We start from the raw sequence: 25,006 nt of genomic DNA, 5'->3' as shown, positions 1-25,006 counted from the left end.
ACAAAGCTCTTACGTGCATGAAGAAATATTTATTTGCCGTAGCTGAAACTGATGCTTTGGGATGTACATATATACTTTCATACAATGAAAGTGTGCTTTTGCTACTGAAATTGGAGGGGGACTATGCACATGTTTGCTCTACCCTCGTTAATTTTCGAACGTGTAATGGTGCAGCTCTGTTTATTCATACATACATCGATTATTTGTCCACAATAATTTGATAAAATGAGAAAAAGCAAAACGTTTCATCATATAAGCGTGTCTGATCTGGAAGGCAATCTCTTGAAGAAATTGATTGGTACTGAAGGCATCTTGCTCCTAAACCGAGGATGGCGTAGCATATATAGGCCTACGAGAATTGCCACCACCTGAAAGGGAGTAATGTAAATGAATACGGCCCATATGAGCGAGAAGATGATAAAGATAGATGTTGCCCGCGAGTCTCTCCAATTTAGTATGGCTTGAGCTCTTTCTCCCTGAGTAGCCAGATCTCCAACCACAGTCTGTACTCTACCCGCCACACTCCGCAATCTGTCATACCTCATTCTCACAATATCTGAAGGTTTTGTGGATGGAAAAGTGTCAAATTCCTCGTCCAGTTCATCTGGGTGGGCAGTTTCTGCCTGTGACAACCTGGCATCCATGTGGGGTGGTTGCCTTGGCCTGAACCGGTAATTCCAAATCCCAATTACAAACAAGTAAAGGAAAATGGTGGGCAATATCAGTTCCGGGTAGCAAACCAGTATCAAGAACAGGACGTGAACCAGACAGGTTGTGATTGGGTTTCTCCAGGTGCAGATGTCATCAAACCATTTGCAAACTGCTGTAACTCCTCTGAGGATTGACATTATGCGGTGAAAATTCGCTTTGCTTCTCCTTAGACTCCACATATGGTAATCCACGTCCAGCATGTACTCAACTGTTTCACGCCTAAGGGGTGGCTCAGCTCTGGATAGGCGAGCTGCCACAATCTGCATGGCCTGGTGGCGGAGCCAGTCTATGTGCCTCACAGGTATGGGTTGGACATAATGCATTTTGGGAAGCAAAGGCCTGCCATACTGGGCTACCATATTCACCCAAGCGGTGCATGTGAATCTCACGGCCAAGTGAAGCTCTCCGTTCTTCTTCAGGCCATTGGGTTGGAGGACCAGCAGAGGATAAAAATGAGTATACACCTTATCAGTTTCCAGAGTTGATAATCGGATTCTCACCTTTCCAATTCTCTGATCTTTTGAATCACTGCTCCCATTGATGTGGTGGTTATCAAAAACCCCAATTGTGATGACAGTGCATGGATCATAAACCTCCCACGTATATTGCTCATTCCATCGAGGGGACAGAGTGTCAAGCAGAGTTCTGGTTCGAACCCATTTGTTGCCATACTTGGCCACGCAGTAAGCATCAGTTGTCCTACCTTCCCTGGCCTTCAGGGGCACCAAATTGCGGGCACTCAGTATCCCGAGTTCGAGGATGCCAATGTTTTTCTTCCTCAGATGTTTGGAGGATGGCTGAAGATCACTGCTGAAATGCGTGGACTCATCCAGCACATGGTACCCGGCCTCCAGACACATTCTTAGGTGAATCTTGCTCGAGAATTTCTCCTTCTTTTTCTCCGTTTCTTCCTCACCGACAGCACTGGGCCTGTGCAAATTGAACCAACGAGAATCAGGGAGCTTGCTGGTCTCGTGTCTGGGTGGAACACTTCTAACTGATATGATCTCCCTTCCCAATATTTCAGCACTAGGACCTCCTTTGTCCTCCACAGTCACAATGATGAAATCCTCAAATGGCTCGGCAGCCACAAACATGAGCTCGTCGTTCCAAACTGGGTTGGTGCTTCTCATCTGAGAAGGACGGGTGAATCTCATCTGGTTCCCGAGCTGTACTCTAACAACAGCGTCCGGGGCTCTTCCTTTATCGGAAGGAACAAGATCCTGAGCTTCGATGACTTGAACTCTAAGATAGAAAAGCTTGGGTGAGAAATATACCTTTGAGCGGGTGTTTGCAAGGTTCGAGTGGCTGACGTTGTGAGCGTCGGAGTGCCACGCCTCCGGGAAGGACTCGTCGGCCTGTGTTCCCATCCAAACCGCAAGCATGATTTCGCCATTGTTGTGAATTTTTTGACCCTTCTTGTCCTCCAATCTGTACCACTGAGGAGCCAAGGGGCTGTCTGGGGGCACCCGAAGAGGAACCTCCGTCAGATCAAACAGAACTCTCCCAACAAAATCATCTTTGCCAATGTCCTTGTCCTTCACAGTCACTTCAAGCAAATTTGATTGCAACCTCTCCTTGGAGAAGGCAAAGATTTGCTTCCAAACGGGGTTCTGATTCTTGTCCAGGTGTTTGGTGAGGCCCTTGTAGTTACCGAGCTTGACTTCCACGTAAGGATCAAGGCTGCCCGTGATATCCATCACGGGGAGATCCCTTGCCTTTACAACATTAACGTACAAGTAATGCATCTGTTCCACCAAGTCGTAGGTGGTTGATATTTTGTCCCCTCCTCTGTACCGCAAGCGAGCCGCCAGAGGAGGACTTGTCTCCACCAGTCCATACTCGGGGTTTTGCTTTGGGATCTGCATCAACATCACGTTCGGTGGTCCAGCCTTTGCGAAGTCAGCCCTCCTCACCGTTTCCGCTGCCGCCTGGGACTGTGACTGGAACTGTGCCTTCGCTGCAGCAGCCGCAGAAGGTATAGAGTGAAAAGTCCTCACTTCCTTTTCTTTCTTTTTCATCTTCTTCTTTTTCTTTTCCTCCCCTTCACTGTTCACGCTTTCCTCCTCCGCCACCATGTTGGGGTTTATTTCTTGCAAGGGAGTGTGCTGATCCTCCTCCGCCGGGGCAGGGGGAGGAGGACGATGCTGTTCAGAAGCAGCAGCAGGATCGCCGCCGGCGTCCTGAGGTTGCGGGGGAGGATGAGAAGGAAGAGGATCATGCAGCGCATAACACTTGAGAGCAATATCACCCCTGATGTTTGAAAAGAGGCCACGTTTCTCAAGTGGGTAGCGTTCAACACGGGCCTGGGACTCCGACAGAGGGATGGAAGAACCGGAAAGTCTGACCCTTCCAAGGAAATTGTTGTGGTTCCGATCATTACGATTGTATACAACCACTTCAATTGTCTTGTACGCAAGATCTCTCGGGTTATCGATGTGGAACAGCAGCTTCTGGTTCCAATAAGGATTGAGGTCTTTGTGCTTTGTCTCAGTAGTATGCTGCTGCTCATCAAACTTCACCTCCACAAAGGGGTTGGCTGAGCCCTCCCCGTCTTTGGGCATGAGGTCGCTTGCATCCACAACCTCTACCACCAGTATGTTCATGGTGCTGTGATGCTCCAATAATTCAATTATGATATTGAGTGAGGAAATAGGAGTAGGACACCGGGTGTGAGCGGTGATGAGGTGATGAGATATGCATACGCTCTGCTGATTTGGAGTGTGAAGACAGAAAAAATTGTTAGAAAGAGAAATAAATGGGATGTGTGTTGGACATGCTATTGCAATTGCTACTGCTATTGCTATTGCTGTTTGGTGTGGTGGCCCCTTCTTTCATGTGCCTTTCTTTGGGGGAGATATTCTACTGGCTCCCTACTTTCTATGTCATCACAGAATATTAACAACATCCTAATCTTTGTTTATTTAACTTACTCCAAAAAAAACATCCACACCTGCGTTTTTTTACTTACTGAGGAGGAGGTGTTAGCTGTTGTGTGGATTTAAATAAATATTAATAATGGGGTGTCGTTGGTTTTGGATTATTAATGAAGGGGGTGGGGTTGAAGATGGGGATAAAGTTTGGGTAGATGATTTTAAAATAATAATGGTGGTGGGCCATAGAGAAGCTACCAAAACATTCAAGCAGTGCAATGTTTAATAAATAATTTGAAAGAAGAAAAAGTAGAAATCTCCCTTTCAAAGGAGTTAAGTCTGCTTTCTTCTAAAGTTGGGCAAAACAATAATGGTGGTTTTGGTTTTGGTGGTGATGGTAAGTAGTATATACTGGAGGCTACGTTTTGCTTTTGCTTTTGCTCTGAGAGATCAAAAGAAGGTTCAAAGTGGGGAGGTTTTGTTTTGGCATATGCATATGCAAATAAATGCAAATGCATGGTACCAAACAACCTTTTCTCTTTTCCACTTACAAACGTGCATGTCAATTTCGCATTCACTTCTTTTCCCCTTTTTCATTTTATTTTAGATTAAATATGTTTTTAGTTTCTAAAATATTGATGGTTTCTGGTTTTCGTCCCTATTCATAATATTATATTTTACTTTGAAAGAGAGACGAAAACGAGAAACAACCAATAGTTTAGGGACTAAAAACATATTTAACCCTTTATTTTATTTGTTTATTCTTCTCCGTCCCTTATTTACCTCTGTAAATGTTATTTTACAATTCATCTCTCTTAAACCTTTTCTGCTTCGGCTTCCTTATATTCATAATATTATATTTTGTTAATATTTTGTTCAACAAGTGAACAATTAATCACTGTATCTAAAATCGTTAAAAGATATTATAAAATATAAACAAATATGTTAAGTATGTTAAGTGATAAAGTTCAATAAAACCTATTTAATTTTATTGACTTAAAATGGTTAAAAAATATTTTAAAATATATTTATTGATACAAATATTCATATATATTAATACTGTGTAATTAAATTTTTATACTAGATAGTAATATTCTCTTATATTATATATTTACAGAATATATGATATATTAGATAAAATGTTACATTAAAAATTATATTATTATTTGATTAATTATCATATGATAAATTATGATATTATTTGATACTATTTTGATATTATCAATTTAATTATAAGAGTCACACAACACATAAATATTATAAATACACATAGTATTTAATAGGAAATATGTACACTATCTCAAATTTATTCTTTTTTATTCAAGATTTAACTATGTTACTGATTTTAGCATTAGAATTTTTCTTAAGTGAATCTTCTCATATTCTAGCCTTATAAAGTATATATCAAAATTCTTCAATTCACTCATATCTTGCCACTTGTTCAAAGGTTCATGTCCAATACTCTCATATTGTTCAAGACTTAAAGATTAAAACCAGTTTAAATATCCTTTTTCTCTTTCACTTCTAATTTTTTAAAAACAAATCTGTAACGGAGTTCTAGCTTCCAAAGTAAACAATACCAAAGATTTATGATTATTTTTCTAATTTTCTTGAAAAAGTATCACATAATGATTTAGAATAACACTTCTCCTTTCTCCGATGAATCTCAACAAAGATATTAAGGATCTTGAGTTTGTCATTGTAAAAAATTTAAACCTGCTTCATCAATTAGATTGAAATTGTCAATAAATCTTCTTCTATAACAAAATTTTTAATTTTATATTTTTTTCCACACTCAATATCCTAAAAGAATTGATAATTTCTTGTTCTAAAAAATTATCTTTAATTTGGAATCATAAAATCCATAACTCCTAGATATTTTAGAATAATCAATGAAATAGTTATTCATTGTTTGAGAGTCGAATTTATATTTATTTCAATTACAGTACATAAAAATCGTTTTAAAAGAAATTGAAACATTTGAAATGATTTATTTTTATTTAACTATTTTATTTATTCATTTGCACGATTTTAATGTTTCTGAATTTTAAAAGAAGTTGTGTCATTCTTAGAAGACTTCAGAAGGAAATAATTCTATCCTTCTAAGACTTTGATTTAGTAATAGTTAATTAGATTAATTATAATAAAAATCGCGTTTGAGTAATACAACTTCTATATTAACCATTGAGTCGTTTTCTTCCACGATTTCGTAAAACTCGTTAAACAACTTCATACCTCGTTGATACGACATAACCCTCTTCATAATTTTTTTTAAAATAACCCAAATAAGTAATTTCCTACATTGGTTAAAAAAACCCGTGATATTACGTTGTTGTAATTATGTGTAATGTATGTAGTGATTAAGCGAATCTAAAAAGGCGGTGTATAATAGCTAAGATGTATTTACAGGTCAAATTCAGAAGAGAAGCGGTGCATCATTATGATATCAATCTCCTCTCTTTCACTTTCATTTGCTGTATTGCGTGATTAAAATGTTGTCTTATAAGATAAATCCAGAGCGACATAGCTTTCAAAGCAGTCAAAAATCACTGACACCGAAGACAAAGTACTATCAACTCAATGCAATCCGCAACTTTTCATGTCCCTCTCTCATTCCTTATATTCTCAAATGTATATGCCGTTTAAATTTTGTGTATCAGTCATGCTGTAAAAGTTAACTTATAGTTATCCCTTGCATGGATTGAAGTGCAGGTGATGTGTTTGTTAAATATCCGATGAGAACAGAATGGAATAGAATGGAAAAGAGAAAGTGTAGAGGGGTGGAAGCAAACAAGGTCCTTATACGGCGACACGAAGGAGGGGTAGATGGACAAGTGGCAAAGGGGTATGACAGGTGGCAGCACCTGATTATGTTTCAGCATGCAACGTGGGTTTAACCCCTCCGAGTCCAATGCCACTTAAAACGGAACAACCAATCCCAAAACACACCAACCAACAACTTCCGACAACAATAATGTTGAATGTTTTCGCGGTGAGTCTGGTAATCACTTCACTGGCCGCATCGGCCATACTGTCTCCCGCTCCAGCCACGCACCAGAAGCAGGGAGCCAACACCATTGTCAGAGAAGGCCATAGAGTTGTGGTTGTTGAATACGACCAAGATGGCCATCACAACACCAAAATCTCAATCTCCCCAGAGCAACCCACACATCACCACCAAGTTTTAGACAACGCCAAAGACGGGATCCGAGAGGCTGCCTCCGTTCTCCCTAACGTCGGTCAAGGCATTTCACAACCGGAAGATGCGGCTTTTCTGCATGCCCCTAAGGAGCTCGTTTGCGATGCCTACGGAAGATGCAAGCAAAGAATCGCGGATGCCATGGAGAAGACCAAGGATAAGGCTCAAGAGGCCCTCCAGAAGAAGAAGGAGAAGGTTGCCGCCAACAAGGAGGCGGCGCGGCGAGTGGGTGATAGTGTTGCCGATGCACTTGGAAAAACAAAGGAAAGCGTGCATGATAAAGCCCGTGATGTGCACGAATACGCGCAGGACACTGTAGAAACAGCGAAGGAGCATGTGGCTCATAACGTCTCAGAAGCTAGGGATTCTTTGCGCCGCCTCAAACACGCATTAAAAAGCAGTTTTGGATCGTTGGAGAGCCTGAATTCGGTGATGGGGGTGGCCAACTTGCTGGGGTTTGCCACTGCTTATGGCATGTGTGTGTGGGTTACGTTTATCTCCAGCTACGTGCAGTCGAGGGCCATGGCGAGGCACCAGTTCGCAGTGGTGCAGAGCAAAATCTACCCTGTTTATTTCAGGGCCATGGCTTATAGCGTTGGGGTGGCTCTATTTGGTCATGTCTTCGGTAATACAAACACTCTGCTCTCCAACAAATCTCACGCATTGCAAGCATATAACCTTCTCGCCTCTCTGGCCACTCTTTTCTTCAATTCTCTTTACTTGGAGCCTCGGGCCACCAAGGTACGCTTCGCATTTCTTATCCATTCTTTTATCTTCACATTCTTCCAAGTTTTGATTCACTTTTTTTTTTCTCCTTATCGTTCAGCTGATGTTCGAAAGGATAAAAATAGAAAAGGAAGAAGGAAGAGGCAGAGTAGATATAAGTGGTGAGCGTGGCAGAACAGAGCATCAACGCACAGGTGAGCCTTCCAGCAGCGCAGACCAGGATGCAGTGAGATCAAGAATAATCAAGCTCAACGACAAGCTCAAGAAATTGAATTCCTATTCCTCTCTCCTAAACATCCTCAATCTCATGTCTCTCACATGGCATCTCGTTTATTTGGCTCAACGACTTCACACCCCTTGCTAAGCCATGCAAATTACCTTTTGTAGTAATCCTTTTTCTTCTTTTTATCATGTGTTCATATTTGCAAATACTTCCGTCTGTGTGTTTCAGGTTTATGAATAGACTGTTTAGGGCTTAACACTCCTTGCAATGAAGTATATTTAATTTGTCTCACCAAGTATGTGCATAAGATCGTCTATTATTGCATAAAAATGATTATCTCCATTTAGGCGTTTAAGTATTTCCTTTTTTTAAAGTCAAAATTAGCGATGATAACTAATTTCGTCAGTGTTACCAAATTATTAACTCATTGGACAGTTCAATAAAATATTTTTACAATACAAGAAACATTTACACTGCCATCCGATAAAATTCCTGACCGACATAATTCTTTAGATAATGACAATCTTTCAAGAGTTAAACATTATTTAACTGACGGTGCATCTTAAATACATCAGACCATTTTCTTCACAAGTAGCCAAGGATTCACAAGCTTGTCGGACAGTTTCTATATTTTAAATAAACTACCTATGCCATCCCCAACATGTCTGTATGCATCTTTTAATTTATCCAGCGATATTAAAAAAATATAATTAGCATCCCTTTATGGTATCCAGAGAGTTTAAAATTTATATAATTAGCATCCGGAGTGTCTGCTTGATCACCAAAAAATCTGATAATTCATAAAATAAATCTTCAGCGGCCAACCACTGCATGTACTGTCGGCATTTTATTCTTGAACCATACATCTGCACCTCCGTTGGTGCTCTGTCAGTTCCTGCAGTGTTTCAAGAGTCTCAGTTCATGAAAGTTAGTTAGTCGAAACCTCACGGGCAAGGAGAGATTATCATCAACATACTGAGTGAAAGCTCCAGAGCGAAATTAAAGTTACAAACTTTTACAAGCTTAGCTTATATGTTAAAGTTACAAGCTTATATGCAGCCACACAAAGAAGTGTACCTCAATTTGCTTTTGTAGAAGCTTGACATATGCTACCGCCTCATCCAACATATCTGCAGTGTTTGTTTGCTACAACAAAAGCAAACGCCACATTAAACACAGCTACGAACTGATTTACCACCCAAAGAAACATTAAAATGAAAGTAAACTCGAACTCCAATATTTACATTTAACACTATATAATTGGATCTTTCCGAACATGTTTGAATACTTATTCTTCTGAAGGATTGTTAAGTATCTGTTGCGCTACTTTTGTACTACCCAACAAGAATTAAGGTCGTGATAGGAAGAAAGAGATAACGTGGGGTAGAACGAGTACATACCAAAAACGTCAAAGAAACAGAGAGAAAAGAGCTACAAGAAAAGAAATCAAACAGCTTAACAAGCAGCCTAGTCACTTTACAAAATAATAAAAAAAAAATCCCGTAAACCTTTGGCTTTAACCAATGATGTTACCAGGAACAGGAATCCATCCAGCAAGAGAATAACAGCTGGAAATGATGTGAAGAAATTCCGGTATTATGCCCAGACGAGGGCACCAATAGTTGACAAAATAAGCAGTGCTCCTTAAAGCTTGTTTGTTATTTCCTCCAAAAACCTCTGTATAATAGCGTGTAGAGTGAACAGGTCCTAAGGTAGCAGGCCAACCCTAAAGTTCCCACAGAAAGTATGCAGTGCTTACTCCAAATAGCCATGCTACTTGACAATAATACCGGAAAACACATTACATCAGGGGACCAGGGAGTATGCTGTTTTCATGACCATAACATATCCTTAGTTTTGAATCCAATCGAGTGCCCTAGTCCAAACACGGATCTTAACCTTAGAGGAAAACTTCACTCTCAAAAAAGTGATGGAGAAAACTAAATGCAGGAGTGAAGTATTATGAATCAGACACTGCATAATATATATTGAGGTATATGAACCGGATTATTCCAAGAGCCAGTTATTTTATTGGTTTCTGGGATAAAAGAAACGAATGAAATAAGGGTATCATGACGAACTGAGCCCCTCTATCATTAAGCTTTCTGCGAAAATCGAAGTTTTGTAATACAGTTAACAAACGAAAAAGCCAACCATGGAAGGGAAGAGAGATACGGAGCACAATGAAGTAGAAAGACAACAAAGTCAAGGGTAAATATACGGTAGAGAAGACTCTTCCCGACATAGGTCCTCACTAAAACAAAATAAGAGACACTAGATCTGTATATGAGGGCTGAATGAGGATAAACTTAAGTGTTCAGGAGTTACTTAACTGAATCCAAGTGTCTAGAAGAACTTGGGAGAACTAATGAGAAATGCATAGCAGAAGCTAACATCTGAGAACTGAGGCTAAGTTGGTTTAATCAGATGTTAAGGAATTTTGTGTCCGTTAGCCTTTTCGTAACAAATGATATCACAGCCATGCAACGAACCCAATGTCTGATGGTCAGCCTTTGAAGGAGGGGCTTTTGTTAAGGAATTTATCTAATATCAATTCCAAAAACTACATTAACTTTAAGGGTTTTGTTATTGAGTGCCCACGGCCGTTAAGGAGCAGCGATTAAACTCTGTTAGATACTTAGAATTATGAAATGGTCTGAGTTATTGACACAATAATTAGGTTCATTTTCATAATAGTTTTTACTTTTGTTTCCTTAACTGGTTATTCAGAAAAAAATTGCTTAGTGAATTCCTAGTCTTTAAAAGGAAAATAGTTGCTAAGCGGATATGGTGCTTTTCTTCAGAGTTTAGATACTATTTCTGCATAACAGAAATTCAGGGCAGGTTTGGTTAAGATCACAATCCAGTGATCATTACAGATCATGCTAGTCCCTTGAAGTTTATTTCTGACGTGCTTGTTTTGCACAATCAACCGGTTCCTTTTAATTTGGATTCCAGCAGTCATATATATCATTATTTTGGAGGATGCTTGGGTTTTCTTCCTATAAGCTGTGTGAATGGTGAAATACATGCAGCAGATAAGGGGTTTAAAAATGAAATAATGATGTTAAGATAAGACGGAAATAGAACCTTATCCATGTTTGGCACAAGTTCTTGAAGCTTTCTGATGCGGTCACTGATACGAGTCCTGCGAACCCTTTCGGCAATACTCCTGGGATGCGTAGCACAGCCGCGCTTTGCCCGAACTCTACAGGGTACCGAGTCCTCAAACGTGAACATGTTGTCCACTTTGAGGTGGGGGGCAGAAGCATAAAGTTCCTGAACACACATATGCATCGTTAAGAGGAGCTGATGAGGCACAGAAGGAATAATAGAAGGGAGAAGATGAAAGCACCTTGGGTGCGATTGAATTGGGGATGGACATGGACATGGTGGTGGGAGGGTAATCCTGTGTGTCATAGCGTTGGGAAGGAGAGGGAGCTGCGATTGTAGAAAGCAGCTGGGTAAAGGTCAAGGGCTCTTCTTCAGCTTGTTGGATTTCTTCTTGTTCCTCCTCTTCTTCTTCTTGTTCTTCCTCCTCTTTCAAAAGAACTGATTCTAACCAGGAGGCCGGAATAGAGCGGAAGCTGGGCAGTCTGGCGGCGGATTTGGGTTGCATGGCCCTCTCCTCTGCAGGTTTACCTTGATCCTTGGTGGTTGATTGTTATAGAGGATAGAGTGATTGTGTTGTGAGCCCTGTGGTGGAGCAGAGCATAGCAGAACACAGCCTCTGTTCTCTCCAAGTGGACTAGTGGACTAGTGGATTGGACCTCACCTTCCATCTCTCTCATCCAATCCACTTCATCAGCAAACTTCTGCAATGTCAGGGACCCACCCTTCACCTTCACCCTCTCTCACAGGTGATATTCTATTTTAACCCTAATGTGAAAATAATATTAATTTTCTACTTTTGTTATATCCACTGCCCCCACAAGATAACTTCGTTGATTCAGGTTTGTTCTCAAACAGATAGATGTGTACTTCAGTTGCCATACCAAACAAAAATTGAACTTTGCCCTTGCATTTCTATTTATTGTTTTAATCAATTATGAAAAGAAGACAAATATATATTTTTTAATCAATTATTTGTCTTTCAATATTTTTTTTGTCTTTGTTATCGGAATGATTAGGTATTTTAGACTAAAATGAATTAGATTATTTTTATTGAGGGTGATAAATTGGAAGAGGTGTAGAAGAGAGAGAGTGGTATTTATTAGGAAGAGGGGAGAAGAAAAGGGTGAGAAAGTAAGGTTAAGAGATTAGTAGGATGGGGAATGAGTTGGAAGAAGCAGTAGTGGTAGCAGAAGAGGAGGAGGAGAGGGACGATGTGGTGGTTGGTGCGGTTGACTACAGAGGTGGATGCGCCGTAAGATCCAAATCTGGGTCGTGGAGATCCGCTTGGTTTATCATAGGTAAGGTAAGGCAGTGATTGATTATAGTTGAATTAAGAAGGAGCGTAACATGTGTGAAAATGGAATCAGGCGTGGAAGTGGCGGAGAGGATTGCGTATTACGGGATTCAGGGGAACATGATATCGTATCTCACGGGGCCTCTTCATCAGAGCACCGCCGCCGCCGCAGAGAACGTCAACGTTTGGTCGGGAACTGCTTCCTTGCTTCCTCTCGCCGGGGCTTTTCTTGCAGATTCTCGTCTCGGCCGCTACCGGACCATCGTACTCGCTTCCCTCGTCTACATTCTGGTCACTCACTCCTGTTCATTTTTTTATTTTTTATTTAATAATAAGATGTGTTAAAACAAATTATTACAAAACCACCCACTAAACCCTATTATTTTTCTACCTTTCAATTCGCCATTTGTTCATATTCACAAACCCCACTTCTTAATAGTTTAGTTGATGATAGTAATGATTCTTCCCAATATATTTGGTTTTATTTCATTTAAATCATTTCTGACTGGGCTCGGAGCTCATCAGTCAGTCAGCCCAAATGACTCTAATTAGGCTCTGTTGACACCTGTACTTAACTTCTTGAATTCGAATTTTATCATCATATGCTAGGATATATGCTGTTTCTTATTTGAATCTCATTTTATTTAAAATTAACTGTCATGCTTAATAAATTTCAGTAATTTATATTCATTACTAAATTTAACAGTTAAAATAAAAAACAAGTGAATATCTAAATTAATAGAATAACAAGTTAATTAGTTTTATTGTAATCATGTAATAAATAAATCATTAAAATAATGAGCAATGATCTAAATCATTTTTCCCTCTAAGTACTCATCCATAACATAAATAGTAAAAAAAATATCTTAATCCTTAAAAGTTATATTATCTTATCATTAAAATATAAGTGAAAGTAATGAAATGATTGGAATGTAGTTATCATTGACAGTAACATCTTAGGTGTACAACGATCGGAATTTTGACTATCTTGAGCATACAGTTTCATGCTCATCAATTCCAAATGTTATTCATTATACAGACGGTCAACTTTTTCTTATGAGTTAGGACTATTTAACAGGCTTTATTAATTGTAATAATTCCCAAGTATTAGTTAGTGAATATAATTAGAGTTTTCAATTATCATACAAATAAATATATGAATATTTTTAAAATACTTTTATTTTTATTGCATATTTTATACTCTTATTTATTTGTTTTGAATTTCAAGATAACATTTAACTTTACTTTTTAGTGTTAAAATCTATATAAAATTCATGCAACTTTACGATTTAACACAAGGAATGCTTTCAAACCAATAAGCTGGATAAAACCTGCATATTTGAATATTCTTAAATGTGGTTTTAATATTCTCTTAAATAGATTTGAGAGTGTAACATGGTCTTCAGAACAGATATATCCCAGTCCCTCATTAGATTCCCATCTCATAAATTAATAACAATATGTTGTGGTAGATTTAAATTCAATGGTGTTTTGGTAACAAGACCAGAAAAAGAAAAAAACTGTTCTTATTACCATCTAGCTGCTTGGACTTGAGTAGCTTCTACTTCACTTCTGTGTTTGAACAGGAACTTCAATTAATTTAAGGAGCCAAATCATTGAAATTTATTTCTCCCCTGAACGACTCAATTAAAGAAAAGATTATGCATTCTTTATTATTTATGCATTTTATATAAATTATTTTAAATAATAGGTTATAGTTTGATATGGTGATTGATTATACTCATTTCCAGTATGTTTCTGTTTTTCTCAGCTAGCTTGAATTGCTAGTCAATGGAAAATTAAATAAAAGTTCGATACGATGATTTAAATTGACACAATTAGATTTGTGAACGAAAAGAAGAAAAAAAGAGGGGATTTTCATTGTGAAACATGTGTTCTTACATTGTTTTGATGTTAATCCATGGCTTTATATAAATTACAGGGTCTTGGACTGTTAACACTATCAGCTTTGCTTCCTTCTCTCTCCAACTCTGAGTGTCAAGTCGACAATGAATTGAAATCATGCTCTCCTCGCTGGCAAATAATTTTGTTTTTCATCTCTCTTTATTTGATCGCCATTGGGCAAGGTGGACATAAGCCCTGTGTTCAGGCTTTTGGAGCAGATCAATTTGATGAACAACATCCAAAGGAGCACAAAGATAGAAGCACGTTCTTTAATTGGTGGTATTTCACTATGTGTGCTGGATGCTTGGCAACTATTTCGATCTTGAACTATATTCAGGACAACCTTAGTTGGGTTCTTGGATTTGGAATTCCTTGCGCTGTCATGATTGTTGCATTAATTGTTTTCTTGTTAGGAACAATGACATACAGGTTTACCATTCAGCAGCGAGACAAAAGGCCCTTTCGCAGAATTGGCCGTGTATTTGTCGCTGCTATAAGAAATCGGGGAACCACCCATTCAACCACAGCTATCAAAGCAGAACGTGATGGAATGCTTCCTCATCAAAGTTCTGAACAGTTCGAGTGAGAATCACATGCTAATTTCTGATTGTTTAGGAGTCTTTTTGTTTTGACATTCTTAATCCCATTTGAGTTTTGTTTTTACGCTCTGTGCAAGTTCCTTTACAGTGTTTTACACATTGACAGGTTCCTTAACAAAGCGTTATTAGAGTTAAAGGATGAGGATTCCATAGAAGAGGAGAGTTGTAGCCCAAGTGAAGTGGAAGAAGCTAAAGCAGTACTAAGGTTGGTTCCCATTTGGTCTACAACGCTGATTTATGCTGTGGTCTTTGCCCAAGTTCCAACGTTCTTTACTAAGCAAGGGGTTACTTTGGAGAGAACACTATTACCCGGTTTTGATATACCCCCTGCATCTCTTCAAACACTTACGACTGCGGCCATCGTTCTCTTCAGTCCCATCTATGACCGCTTATTTGTGCCAGCGGCGAGAGCTATCACTGGCAAACCCTCAGGCATAACAATGCTGCAAAGAATTGGGACTGGCATTTTTTTATCAGTGATCACTGTAGTATTTGCAGCCCTTGTTGAGACCAAGAGATTGAAAACGGCTCAGGAGTCTGGTGTTGTTGATGAACCTAATGCAACTGTTCCGATGAGTATATGGTGGTTAATTCCCCAATATATGTTCTTCGGAATCTCTGAAGTTTTTACCATGGTTGGTCTGCAGGAGTTTTTCTATGACCAGGTCCCAAATGAACTAAGAAGCATGGGTCTTGCTTTGTACTTGAGCATATTTGGTGTTGGGAGCTTTATAAGCGGCTTTCTGATTTCTGTGATAGAGAAAGTGACAGGTAAAGACGGAGAAGACAGTTGGTTTGCTAATAATCTGAACAAGGCGCATCTTAATTACTTTTACTGGCTACTTGCTGCTCTCAGTGTCATGGGATTGGCCCTCTTCACCTGCTTTGCTAAATCTTATATTTACAATAACAAAGGTATCAGGCGACAATAGTCAACTCTTCTATCATGTTCATGGAGTGAAAAAAAAACTATATGGGGTGAAAATTCTATCTTGATTGTACATATAAACCCTCTAATTGATTGTACCTGTTGCTGTATTTGGACTTCTAAATTGGAGAATCAACTTCAAAATATACAGGATTGATTTAAAAAAAATATACATCATTTTCACTGTTACAAAAGGGAGAGTTGAAGTTAAGTTTAGAGAAAAGTACCTTCTCATGGGTAACTAGCTAAGTCTCAGGGTAGTATCTAATAATTATTGTTCTATTTATACCTTCTTAAGGTATTTTGTTTTCCAAGGACAGTGTTTTGCGGTTCAGTCTAAGTCATTTCCTCTCTTATTGTTCTTTTGTGGGTTTTTTTATTATGTTGGGGTATTTTCTTAGGAGTAGGAAGTACCTTAGTATTTTTTGTCATACTAAAGGGTCATTGTTAGTTATAACTTAACCTAAATCATTGTTTTAGGCTCTTAGTGTTAATAATTTAACATCTATGTATCTATTTGTGACAATAGTTAAACAAATTTTCTCATTTTTTTCAAATCGTGTTTTTCATGCATGCACTAAAGCATATTGAGGTTGACCCATTTTGTTTGACATCAGTTGAAAACATTACTAATGTTCATGTACTCACTAACCTATGGCTAGCATGTACTTCTACAAAGGCCTTCAAGAAGTAACAATTTCAATTCCTTGTTCACAAGTTGGGCATCGATAATCTTCATATTCCTACTCGACAAGGAGTATCATTACAACTTCGAAATATTCCTATATTATAGTCTGGAATTACAAATTTAATCTAATTTAATTCCTACACTATCTTTTCTATACATTTACCATGTCTTTTAGAAGCTAATTTTTAAGGAAGAGAATATATTGTATACAATTCTTGGAATATCAACAAAGTTGATTGCAAACTTATCTTTTACTTTTATTTTGTGACTTTTTGTCTTTTTAAGTTATGGGGATTATTACATTAGTGAAAAATGTGTATTCAAAATATAGTATCAATTAGAGATAAAAATTAATTTAAATTATATAAATAAATACAAACTTTACTTTACCTATTAATTTTTTAGTAGATTTAAAATTTATACCTTAACATACCAAATATATTCAAATATTACGTTTAAATTGGGTTCCGATGACTGGTATGAATAATGGGTTGTGTTGGATGATGGGTTGCGTGTTAAGAAATGGGTTAGACGAGATGATAAGATTAAAATTGTGATATTAATTGATTGCGAGGGTTAAACTAAAAAAATGAAAGTGATTTGATGGGAAAGGAAAAGTCAGAATAGTGAACGAAGGTGAGAAAAGCAACAAATACATTTCGTACTAAAAAAACAAGAGAAGAAAGTTGAAAACGAGAGAGAGAGATTGTATTTTAATACATTAATAATCATTAGACGATGGCTAGTTTCAGAGGTATTCATTAAAAAATATTAATGGGTTTTTGCTTAGCATAAGCACGTAGAATTTGGTGTTTGGCACGTAACCACTCTCTTTCTATCATTCTTTTGCTTTTTTTCTCACAATAATTCTTCATTTTCCTTCTCTCGCTCAATCACAGCCTGTGTCCACGATATCGTCTTTCTTCTCATTCCCTTCTTTATTAAATATCACAATTCAATCTTTCTATTTTAACTTTAACATGATAACAAAATTCTATTAAATATATATTGCGAATATTTTACCAGTATAAATTTAAATAGCCGCTCTTGTGTTGTAATAATTCTGAATATATATTATGCACAGCTGTTTTAAACATTAATTGCACTGGCATAGAGTTTATAAATAAAATAAAAGATATGAAAAATCAAATTGAATCCTTCATTACAAACTTTATTTTTGCACTGGCATAGACTTTTCAATAAAGATACTGAGTGAGTAAACTATTATATTTGCGTCTACCAAAAAAGAATAATGTATTTGTTTAGTGGTAAATGACAGAAAAGCATATTGTTCTGTAAATTAATTGGATATACTGAAGTTGTATAATCACGCTGTATGTTAGACTACAGCCGTGTATATGATATTTGATTCAATTATATAAGATCATTTTTTTCAAAAGGGAAATAATTAATTTCTGGCTCTTTGAACAGGTTTGCCAGATTATTTTCTTTTCTTATAAAAAGCTATCTATCATCTTTGTTTATCACGAAAATTTTATTAGGAAGACAAGTTTAGTGTAGAAGTAAAAAAAAAAAATAGAGAATTCCTGTTGTTTAATATTAATGGATGAGTTATTGTAAATTGAAAAGTATTAATTGTAGTTATTCACTGATAAAATTTCATGTCATGTGAGTATCGAATTTGAAAAAATCAAAAGTAAAAATACATTTTCGATGGAACTTCTTAAACTATACAACTTATTTTCTTCTTGGACAGCTATTTTTTGTTTGATGCCGGTCTGCTATTGGTCGTTACTAATTATGAACAAGTAAAGTTATAACAATCTTTTTCATGACTTTAAAATAATTAGTAATTAAATGCAAATATCATACATACTGTATAATGATTAAATTTGTCATAAAAAGAGAAAAAAATGAGTTATAAAGACTTGTTTTGTTTACATTAAGATAAATTAAAACATAAAATATGTTGAATTTGATAAAAATGGTGGGCTGAGAGCTAGTATTGTTGGATGCCACCATCTTCAACAGTGGTTTGATCATAAAGTCAACCATTCTAATCTGCTTTGTCGTTCAAGTTATTCCCTAAACGACAGAGATAGCAATACAACTACGATAAATATGTGTTTTTCAAAACTTATTTAAAAGAATATTTTATTTTTAATAATTGTGAGAATTGGGAATAGGTTTAAAATAATGTAAAAAGTAGCAAAGAGGAAGGAGATTAGAAAAAAAGAAAGCGGATTCTGATTGATGGTTTTGGCCTTCTCTGCAACTTTAGCTTTGGGATGGCTTATGAAGTTTGAAATTGAGTGTTGTTGTGGCATCATGCCTCAGGTTAGCCTCGTCGATCCCCTTCTTCTCCTTCAATTCAACGCTGTGTTTGAATGAAGAGAAACGGTTTTAGAGATTTGAATGTGTTTAATTTGATTTTTGAAAAGTAGAGAGAGAGTTCGAGAGTTTAAATTTGGATTGAAAATAGTAGCTTTTGAAATGACGTTAGGAACATCACGGCATTGAATATTGATTAGGTTAGAAGCAATGTTACTTGTGAGAGGAGAGAAGTGAATGTTCATGTGTACGTTGATTTTATGATTATTAATTTGAAAATGAAGGTGTGATTGGTTGGCACTAAAAATTATTCTTTGGTAAGTTTTAGAATAGATTGTTTGGATTGGGTGCGGTAATATCCAATCTATGGAGAGAAAGAGAGAGAGAGAAGAATGATTAAGGAGAGAAGGGACCCACGAAATGAGAAAGAAAGTGGTGTATCTGCTGGCATGACAGACTGGTTTCAAGCATCAAACAGCGTAACATAATATAATCACTTTCTCTTCACACCCACCCATCCATCCATCTTCCTCTCTTTTCTTCCATCAACCCTTCAACCCTTCATCAACGACAATAACACCACCACCACCACCAACAACAACCACCCTGCTTACTCCATGGCCCAAGAAACCCAAAACCCACCTCCCCCTCAGGAAGTGCCGCCAGTTGTCGACCCTGTCCCTCTCGACAACGCACCTACCACCGAACCTCAACCCGAACCTCAACCTGAACCTGAACCTCAACCTGAAACTGAAACCCAGGAGAAGGTCCAGGCCGCTGTCGAAGACAAGATTTCTGAATCGGTTTCGTTCAAGGAGGAGACCAACGTCGTCGGCGACCTCCCCGAGGCGCAGAAGAAAGCCCTTGATGAACTCAAGAAGCTTGTTCAAGAAGCGCTCAACAAGCGTGAGCTAACCGCGCCCAAGCCCCCCACGCCAGAGCCAGAGAAGAAGAAACCAGACACCGTCAAGGAGCCTGAAGTGGCAGCGGGAGAAGCAGAGAAGGAGCCGGAAGGGGCCGCAGAAGAAGCGGAGAAGAAGGAAGTTGAATTGACCGAAGAGAAGAAGGAAATTGAAGTTAAAGAAGAGACGAAGGAAGTAGAAGTGACAGAAGAGAAGAAGAAGGAGGTTGAAGTGACAGAAGAAAAGAAGGATGTTGAAGTTAAAGAAGAGAAGAAGGAAATAGAAGTGACGGAAGAGAAGAAGGAAGTACACGTGACAGAAGAGAAGAAAGATGTAGAAGTGACAGAAGAGAAGAAGGAAGTAGAAGTGACGGAAGAGAAGAAGGAAGTAGAAGTAACTGAAGAGAAGAAGGAAGTAGAAGTAACTGAAGAGAAGAAGGAAGTAGAAGTAACTGAAGAGAAGAAGGAAGAAGGGGTGACAGAAGAGAAGGAGGTGGTTGAAGCGACAGAAGCGAAGGAGGTGGAAGAGGAACTTGGTCCGGAGGAAGTTGAGATATGGGGAATTCCGCTGCTGGCGGATGAGAGGAGCGATGTGATTCTGCTAAAGTTTCTGAGAGCGAGGGATTTCAAGGTAAAGGATGCCTTCACCATGCTCAAGAACACCGTGCGTTGGAGGAAGGAATTCGGAATCGACGCTCTGGTCCTGGAAGATTTCGGAACTGATTGGGACAAGGTGGTGTTCACTGAGGGACACGACAAACAAGGCCACCCCGTGAATTACAACGTCTTTGGTGAGTTCGAGAATAAGGAGTTGTACAACAAGACCTTTTCGGACGAGGAGAAGCGCAACAAGTTCATCAGGTGGAGGATTCAGGTGCTGGAGAAGAGCGTGAGAAGCCTCGACTTCTCTCCCACTGCCATCTCCACCATTGTGCAGGTCAACGACCTCAAGAACTCTCCGGGACTCGGCAAGAGTAACCTCAGGCAGGCCACCAATCAGGCCCTTCAATTGCTTCAGGATAACTACCCTGAATTTGTGGCCAAGCAGGTACCCCCTTCAACTCCTTAACTTTTTAATAATCATTTCAATTTTCACTCCATCGTTCTCTCACTTATTGAATTGTTTTTATCTGTGCAGATATTTATCAATGTTCCCTGGTGGTACCTTGCCTTTTCTAGGATGATCAGTCCGTTCTTCACACAGAGGACCAAGAGCAAATTTGTGTTTGCTGGGCCATCCAAGTCTGCCGAAACCCTTTTCAAGTAAATCATTTGTCTCATTATCTTTCTTTATATGCCTTCCCCATCGATGTATTATTTGGTCTCATTGAGATGATTGATGGACAGATATATTGCTCCGGAGCTGGTGCCCATTCAATACGGTGGACTGAGCAGAGAGGGTGAACAGGAATTCACCACTTTTGATTCTGTTACGGAGGTCACAATCAAACCCGCAACCAAACATGCTGTCGAGTTCCCAGTTTCTGAGGTGACCAATCATTCTCTTTTTCCTTTTTTTTCCTCTTTAATAGGAAGAGACTATGATACTGATAAATAAATGTTCCTGCACCTGCAGAAAAGCCACCTGGTTTGGGAAATCCGAGTGGTGGGTTGGGATGTGAGCTACGGAGCTGAATTTGTGCCCGCAGCGGAGGATGGATACACTGTCATTGTGCAGAAGAACAGGAAAATTGCTCCCGCAGATGAGACCGTGATCAGTCACGGTTTCAAAATTGGTGAAGCTGGCAAGGTAGTACTCACCATAGACAACCAAACATCCAAGAAGAAGAAACTCCTCTACAGGTCAAAGACCAAACCCATCGCAGAGTGACTTCAAGGAACAACAGTCTCTAAATGCAATTCGTGTTCATGTTCATGTTCATGAGGATGTCGAGGTGAACAACAATAATAAGGGTGTTACTGTTATATATATTCATCATCGTTACAACTATGCAACTTAATTTGGGGGTGGGTGGGGGACTTCATTCTTTCATACCGGGTTATCTTGGGTTACTTTGTTCATTTGCTTCATAAATTATTTTTGTTTCAAGTCTGGGATCGGGCAATTTCATTGACACTGCCTAGTCTCTCACTGTAATTTGGTGTTTTGTTTATTTGTTTCTGGAATTGGATAAAACCTTTGCTGCTTGGAAATGTTTGAAACGGAATGCATCAATTGAGCCAAGCAAGTCAAGGAAGGTTGGTGGGGGAGAGGGAACAACATAGTGGGGTTCATTTGTACATCAAAATTTGTCACTCCTGTTTGCATTGTGATACTCTTATGGCTGTAAAGTTTGTTTAAATGTGATCGTCATGTATTCCTTACTCCCGTATATAATCAAAAATTTACTTTATTGGTTCTGTTTTTTCTTTCATTTCTACTTGAAGGGTTATTCTGTAGAGTCTATTTACTCATTCCCAGCTGTCTGTTTTGTGCATGGATGAATTAAATTTGTAAGAGTTATTTTTATATTTGGTGTATGGAAATTTGTTATCAAGTATTGGAATTCTTAAAACTACTTTTCAAACTCTTAATAGTCTTATTTTTAGACCATTTCTATGGTGCACTACTTCCTCATCTGGTTTATTGGTAAGATTAAAATTAATCTGGATTGTGACGGCAACAATAGTCTCTCTCCTCTTCAATTCTTCTTCAACGCCAACGCCAGGGTGGCCCCTCTACTCGGACAACCACCAACTCTTGCCACACTCATTCTTTTCGTCAACACCCAACCTCTCAATTTGAAGTATATTGAAGAATTGAAGACAATTTGGGCTTCTTTTTTGCTATATTAAATAATATGAGAAGTAGAAAAGGATTTTATTAATTTTAATAAAATCAGTTTTCTTATAGATACATAAAAAAGTTTGTGGGTTTGCAACTTGCATTGCAATGAGCGAAAATCGAGCACGAGACGATGTGAACAAGGCAAGTTCTTCATAATGTTTGTCTCAGCGTTGATGAATGGGCTGGAGAGGGGAAGTCCGAAAAAGGAAAGAGTGATGTCTTTGGTAAAAAGTTGTGGATTTTCTTCCTGCACCCCATGATTATGAACTGCATTCTATACTATAATTGAAAAGACTAAAATACCCTCCTGTGTTGCACCATACATTGGTTTTGATCCAAAGCAAAAGTCTAATGTGATGTTAATATGGGCTCTCTCAAATTAGAATCCATAAGCTCATAATTAATGTGGTGAAAAAAGAAATTGGGAACTCAAAATTGGTAGAACTAAAAGGAGAGTATATTCACTGACAAATAATCACATTATATATTGAGGAGTTAATCAGAAAATGAAGATACATTAAAATAAAGAAAATTATCATTATACATAATGCATTGGAATAGAACAGTGCTATTTTACTTATGTAGCAGTTGGAGGGATTGAATTATAAGGATTTGAAAATATAAAGAGAGATTTATTATGTACAACTGAACTGAAAATTTGCTTTATTAAGAACAAAAATGGAATGAATGAAAGCAAAGGAAAGCAAAGAATGGATGATGGTAACAGCTGGAAGCAAACACAATGATTACAGACATGTGTTGGTAATGTTACACACTCAATCCATCATTGAAGCAAAAGAAGAAAGAACAAAATGTCACCCACCCCAGATAGATACACGTTCCACCAAAACTTTGAAAGCTCAACCAACCCATTCCTTTCTTTTCAATTTAATAACTTTCCCATTCTCTATATAACTTTAACAATAAATCACAGGTTGGTATAACAACCACTTACAATAAAACAATTTTCTTCAAAAGGAAATATCCAATAATAGTTAATCTTAAAAAATCACAGTTAATTATTTCATTAAAGTTGAACTATTTCAGCTGTTTAATCATTTGAAAAGAAAAACGAGGTAAAACAGTAAAAAACTAAAAAGTATAGGTGAAAGAACATTTTTAGAATTACATTCCTAATTCGGACGTGTTTATATTTTCATATTTCAAAATTTCAAGTTTGGAAACTGTTAACCTAATTTGTTTGCTTACATCTTGTCCATTATATGAAATGTATGGGTTAAAATCTTATTGGTTTTGCTAGAAACAAAAGTAGCTGGAGATGGATATATTGAAGTTAGGTGGAAGCAGTGAGAAAGGAAGAAAGTGTTGCAGAAGGTAATGATTGATTTCAAAGTATAAATGATGGTAACAATTATTACTGTTCTGGACAACCTTAGCACACGAGTGATTCATTAACTTACATTACATCAATGTTAACATCCAAACCTACGAACCTTTCATACCGACAAAGATTAAATTGTTTGGTTGAACAGAAAGGAAGTAAATTTAAGGAATGGATAAAGTAGAAGAACATTAGTTATATTCACTTTCTTTTTATTTCAATCAACCGAATTAAATTTATCCGCTCTGTGCCCATTACCAAACAAATAATTTGGGCTTGTGAACTGTGTTTACTAGGTAAAAATATACTGACAAACTAACTAAAAAGTCAAACTTTAATCAAACCATTCATTAAAATATATTAAATTAACTTATAAGCTAATAATAATTAATTGTTAAACTAACTTACTATTTAAATAACGATATTTTTTAATTGATTGAATTAGGCAAACAAACACACAAACTTATAAACGAATTAAATGTTATTAGAACTGAAATAATCAGTAATGATGAAATCTAGTTCGAAGTAGTATGCATGGAAAAAACTATGTTGAGACTTGAAAATAATTACTCTCTAACTGTCAAATTATGCATACCCTTAGTTCACACAAAAAAAGTAGTTATCAAAAATCAACAAAACCAATGAAATTGCAGCATATAGATAACTTGTCAAAAATATCATTCAAATATGGGCCAACTTCTTTTGGACCTTTTACCTAACTTGGAATTGAGAGTGGGAGTCATATAGAGAGACACTTGTATTATTGATGTGTATTATCCATAAAATTTATTGTTAAGTACCTTAATCTTAAGTATACACTCATGTACTAAATTTTGTCAAACTAATATAAGGGTTAAACAACAACTCCAAATTCACCTAGAGGACAATGACAGACAAACCAAAAACCCCTAAATCATGTAACCTCGGCTTTCTTTAAGAATTCCAAGTTAAAAGAATTAAACTTTTCCCATTTTTCATCAGCTATATGAGTTTAAACAAACATAAACACGTAAACATCAATCACGGAAACTTTAAAATAAAAAAAGCACCAATTCAGTAATCATAAGAATCTATAAATGCATCTATTCCCCCCCATAGTCATGCATGATAAAGGCATAAAGAACAAAAACACAGCCTGTGCTATTAGAGGGGCCTAGACGGAAGAAAATTAGCTACTTTTGGAATTTAACCCTATATAATTGTTCAACATTTGATTGGTCACTTCTTTCCATATAAGAAAAGAGATGACAAAATACTGTAATGAAAATTACATGTATATGTGTGTATATAATCATTTAGGCAGTTAAAATATCAAACATTTTTTCAGCCAACAGTCATCGTTCTATATTTTACCCTCTAATGTACATGGTCTTTTGGAGAAGTCAATTCCAATTGATAAAAGTACATTCTCAACCAGTTACAG

General features: G+C 37.5%; 5 protein-coding genes across 9 annotated transcripts; 3 read left to right on the top strand and 2 right to left on the bottom strand.

Moving 5' to 3' along the window:
* Positions 1-14: 14 nt before the first annotated feature.
* On the bottom strand, positions 15-3,611 carry LOC124835636 (C2 calcium/lipid-binding plant phosphoribosyltransferase family protein). The gene has a single exon (XM_047310603.2). The coding sequence runs from the start codon at positions 3,315-3,317 to the stop codon at positions 249-251; it is 3,069 nt and encodes a 1,022-aa protein (XP_047166559.1). The 5' UTR covers positions 3,318-3,611; the 3' UTR covers positions 15-248.
* A 2,395-nt stretch (positions 3,612-6,006) lies between these two features.
* Positions 6,007-8,023, top strand: LOC124835639 (uncharacterized). Its single transcript, XM_047310607.2, has 2 exons — positions 6,007-7,524; positions 7,610-8,023. Exons 1-2 carry the CDS (start codon positions 6,496-6,498, stop codon positions 7,871-7,873), a joined length of 1,293 nt encoding a protein of 430 aa, XP_047166563.2. The 5' UTR covers positions 6,007-6,495; the 3' UTR covers positions 7,874-8,023.
* Positions 8,024-8,167: 144 nt separating this feature from the next.
* LOC124835640 (transcription factor bHLH81-like) lies at positions 8,168-11,473 on the bottom strand. 4 transcript variants are annotated; one of them, XM_088109160.1, is made up of 4 exons: positions 11,088-11,473; positions 10,823-11,011; positions 8,810-8,862; positions 8,168-8,645 (listed from the first exon to the last, which is right to left on the bottom strand). In XM_088109160.1, the coding sequence occupies exons 1-3, from the start codon at positions 11,349-11,351 to the stop codon at positions 8,842-8,844; spliced, it is 474 nt and encodes a 157-aa protein (XP_087965286.1). In that variant the 5' UTR covers positions 11,352-11,473; the 3' UTR covers positions 8,168-8,645; positions 8,810-8,841. The 4 variants fall into 4 exon arrangements, with proteins under 4 accessions (XP_087965286.1, XP_087965285.1, XP_087965284.1 ...); XM_088109159.1 differs by having other exon boundaries at positions 8,168-8,627; positions 11,088-11,472; XM_088109158.1 differs by having other exon boundaries at positions 8,810-8,878; positions 11,088-11,471.
* A 264-nt stretch (positions 11,474-11,737) lies between these two features.
* Positions 11,738-16,129, top strand: LOC124835638 (protein NRT1/ PTR FAMILY 5.10-like). Of its 2 annotated transcripts, none has more exons than XM_047310606.2 (4): positions 11,738-12,144; positions 12,214-12,431; positions 14,083-14,627; positions 14,751-16,129. In XM_047310606.2, exons 1-4 carry the CDS (start codon positions 12,000-12,002, stop codon positions 15,574-15,576), a joined length of 1,734 nt encoding a protein of 577 aa, XP_047166562.1. In that variant the 5' UTR covers positions 11,738-11,999; the 3' UTR covers positions 15,577-16,129. The 2 variants fall into 2 exon arrangements, with proteins under 2 accessions (XP_047166562.1, XP_087965283.1); XM_088109157.1 differs by having other exon boundaries at positions 12,008-12,149.
* Positions 16,130-19,022: 2,893 nt separating this feature from the next.
* Positions 19,023-21,814, top strand: LOC124835635 (patellin-3-like). Its single transcript, XM_047310602.2, has 4 exons — positions 19,023-20,501; positions 20,592-20,716; positions 20,801-20,942; positions 21,030-21,814. Exons 1-4 carry the CDS (start codon positions 19,170-19,172, stop codon positions 21,282-21,284), a joined length of 1,854 nt encoding a protein of 617 aa, XP_047166558.2. The 5' UTR covers positions 19,023-19,169; the 3' UTR covers positions 21,285-21,814.
* The last annotated feature ends 3,192 nt before the right edge of the window (positions 21,815-25,006 follow it).

The sequence above is a fragment of the Vigna umbellata genome, chromosome 3 (assembly GCF_029865625.1).
Source record: "Vigna umbellata cultivar VRB3 chromosome 3, Vumbellata_1.0, whole genome shotgun sequence".
Classification (NCBI taxonomy): domain Eukaryota; kingdom Viridiplantae; phylum Streptophyta; class Magnoliopsida; order Fabales; family Fabaceae; genus Vigna; species Vigna umbellata.
Note: the sequence above shows the minus strand (reverse complement) of the source record. Positions and strands in the feature narration are given on the sequence as shown.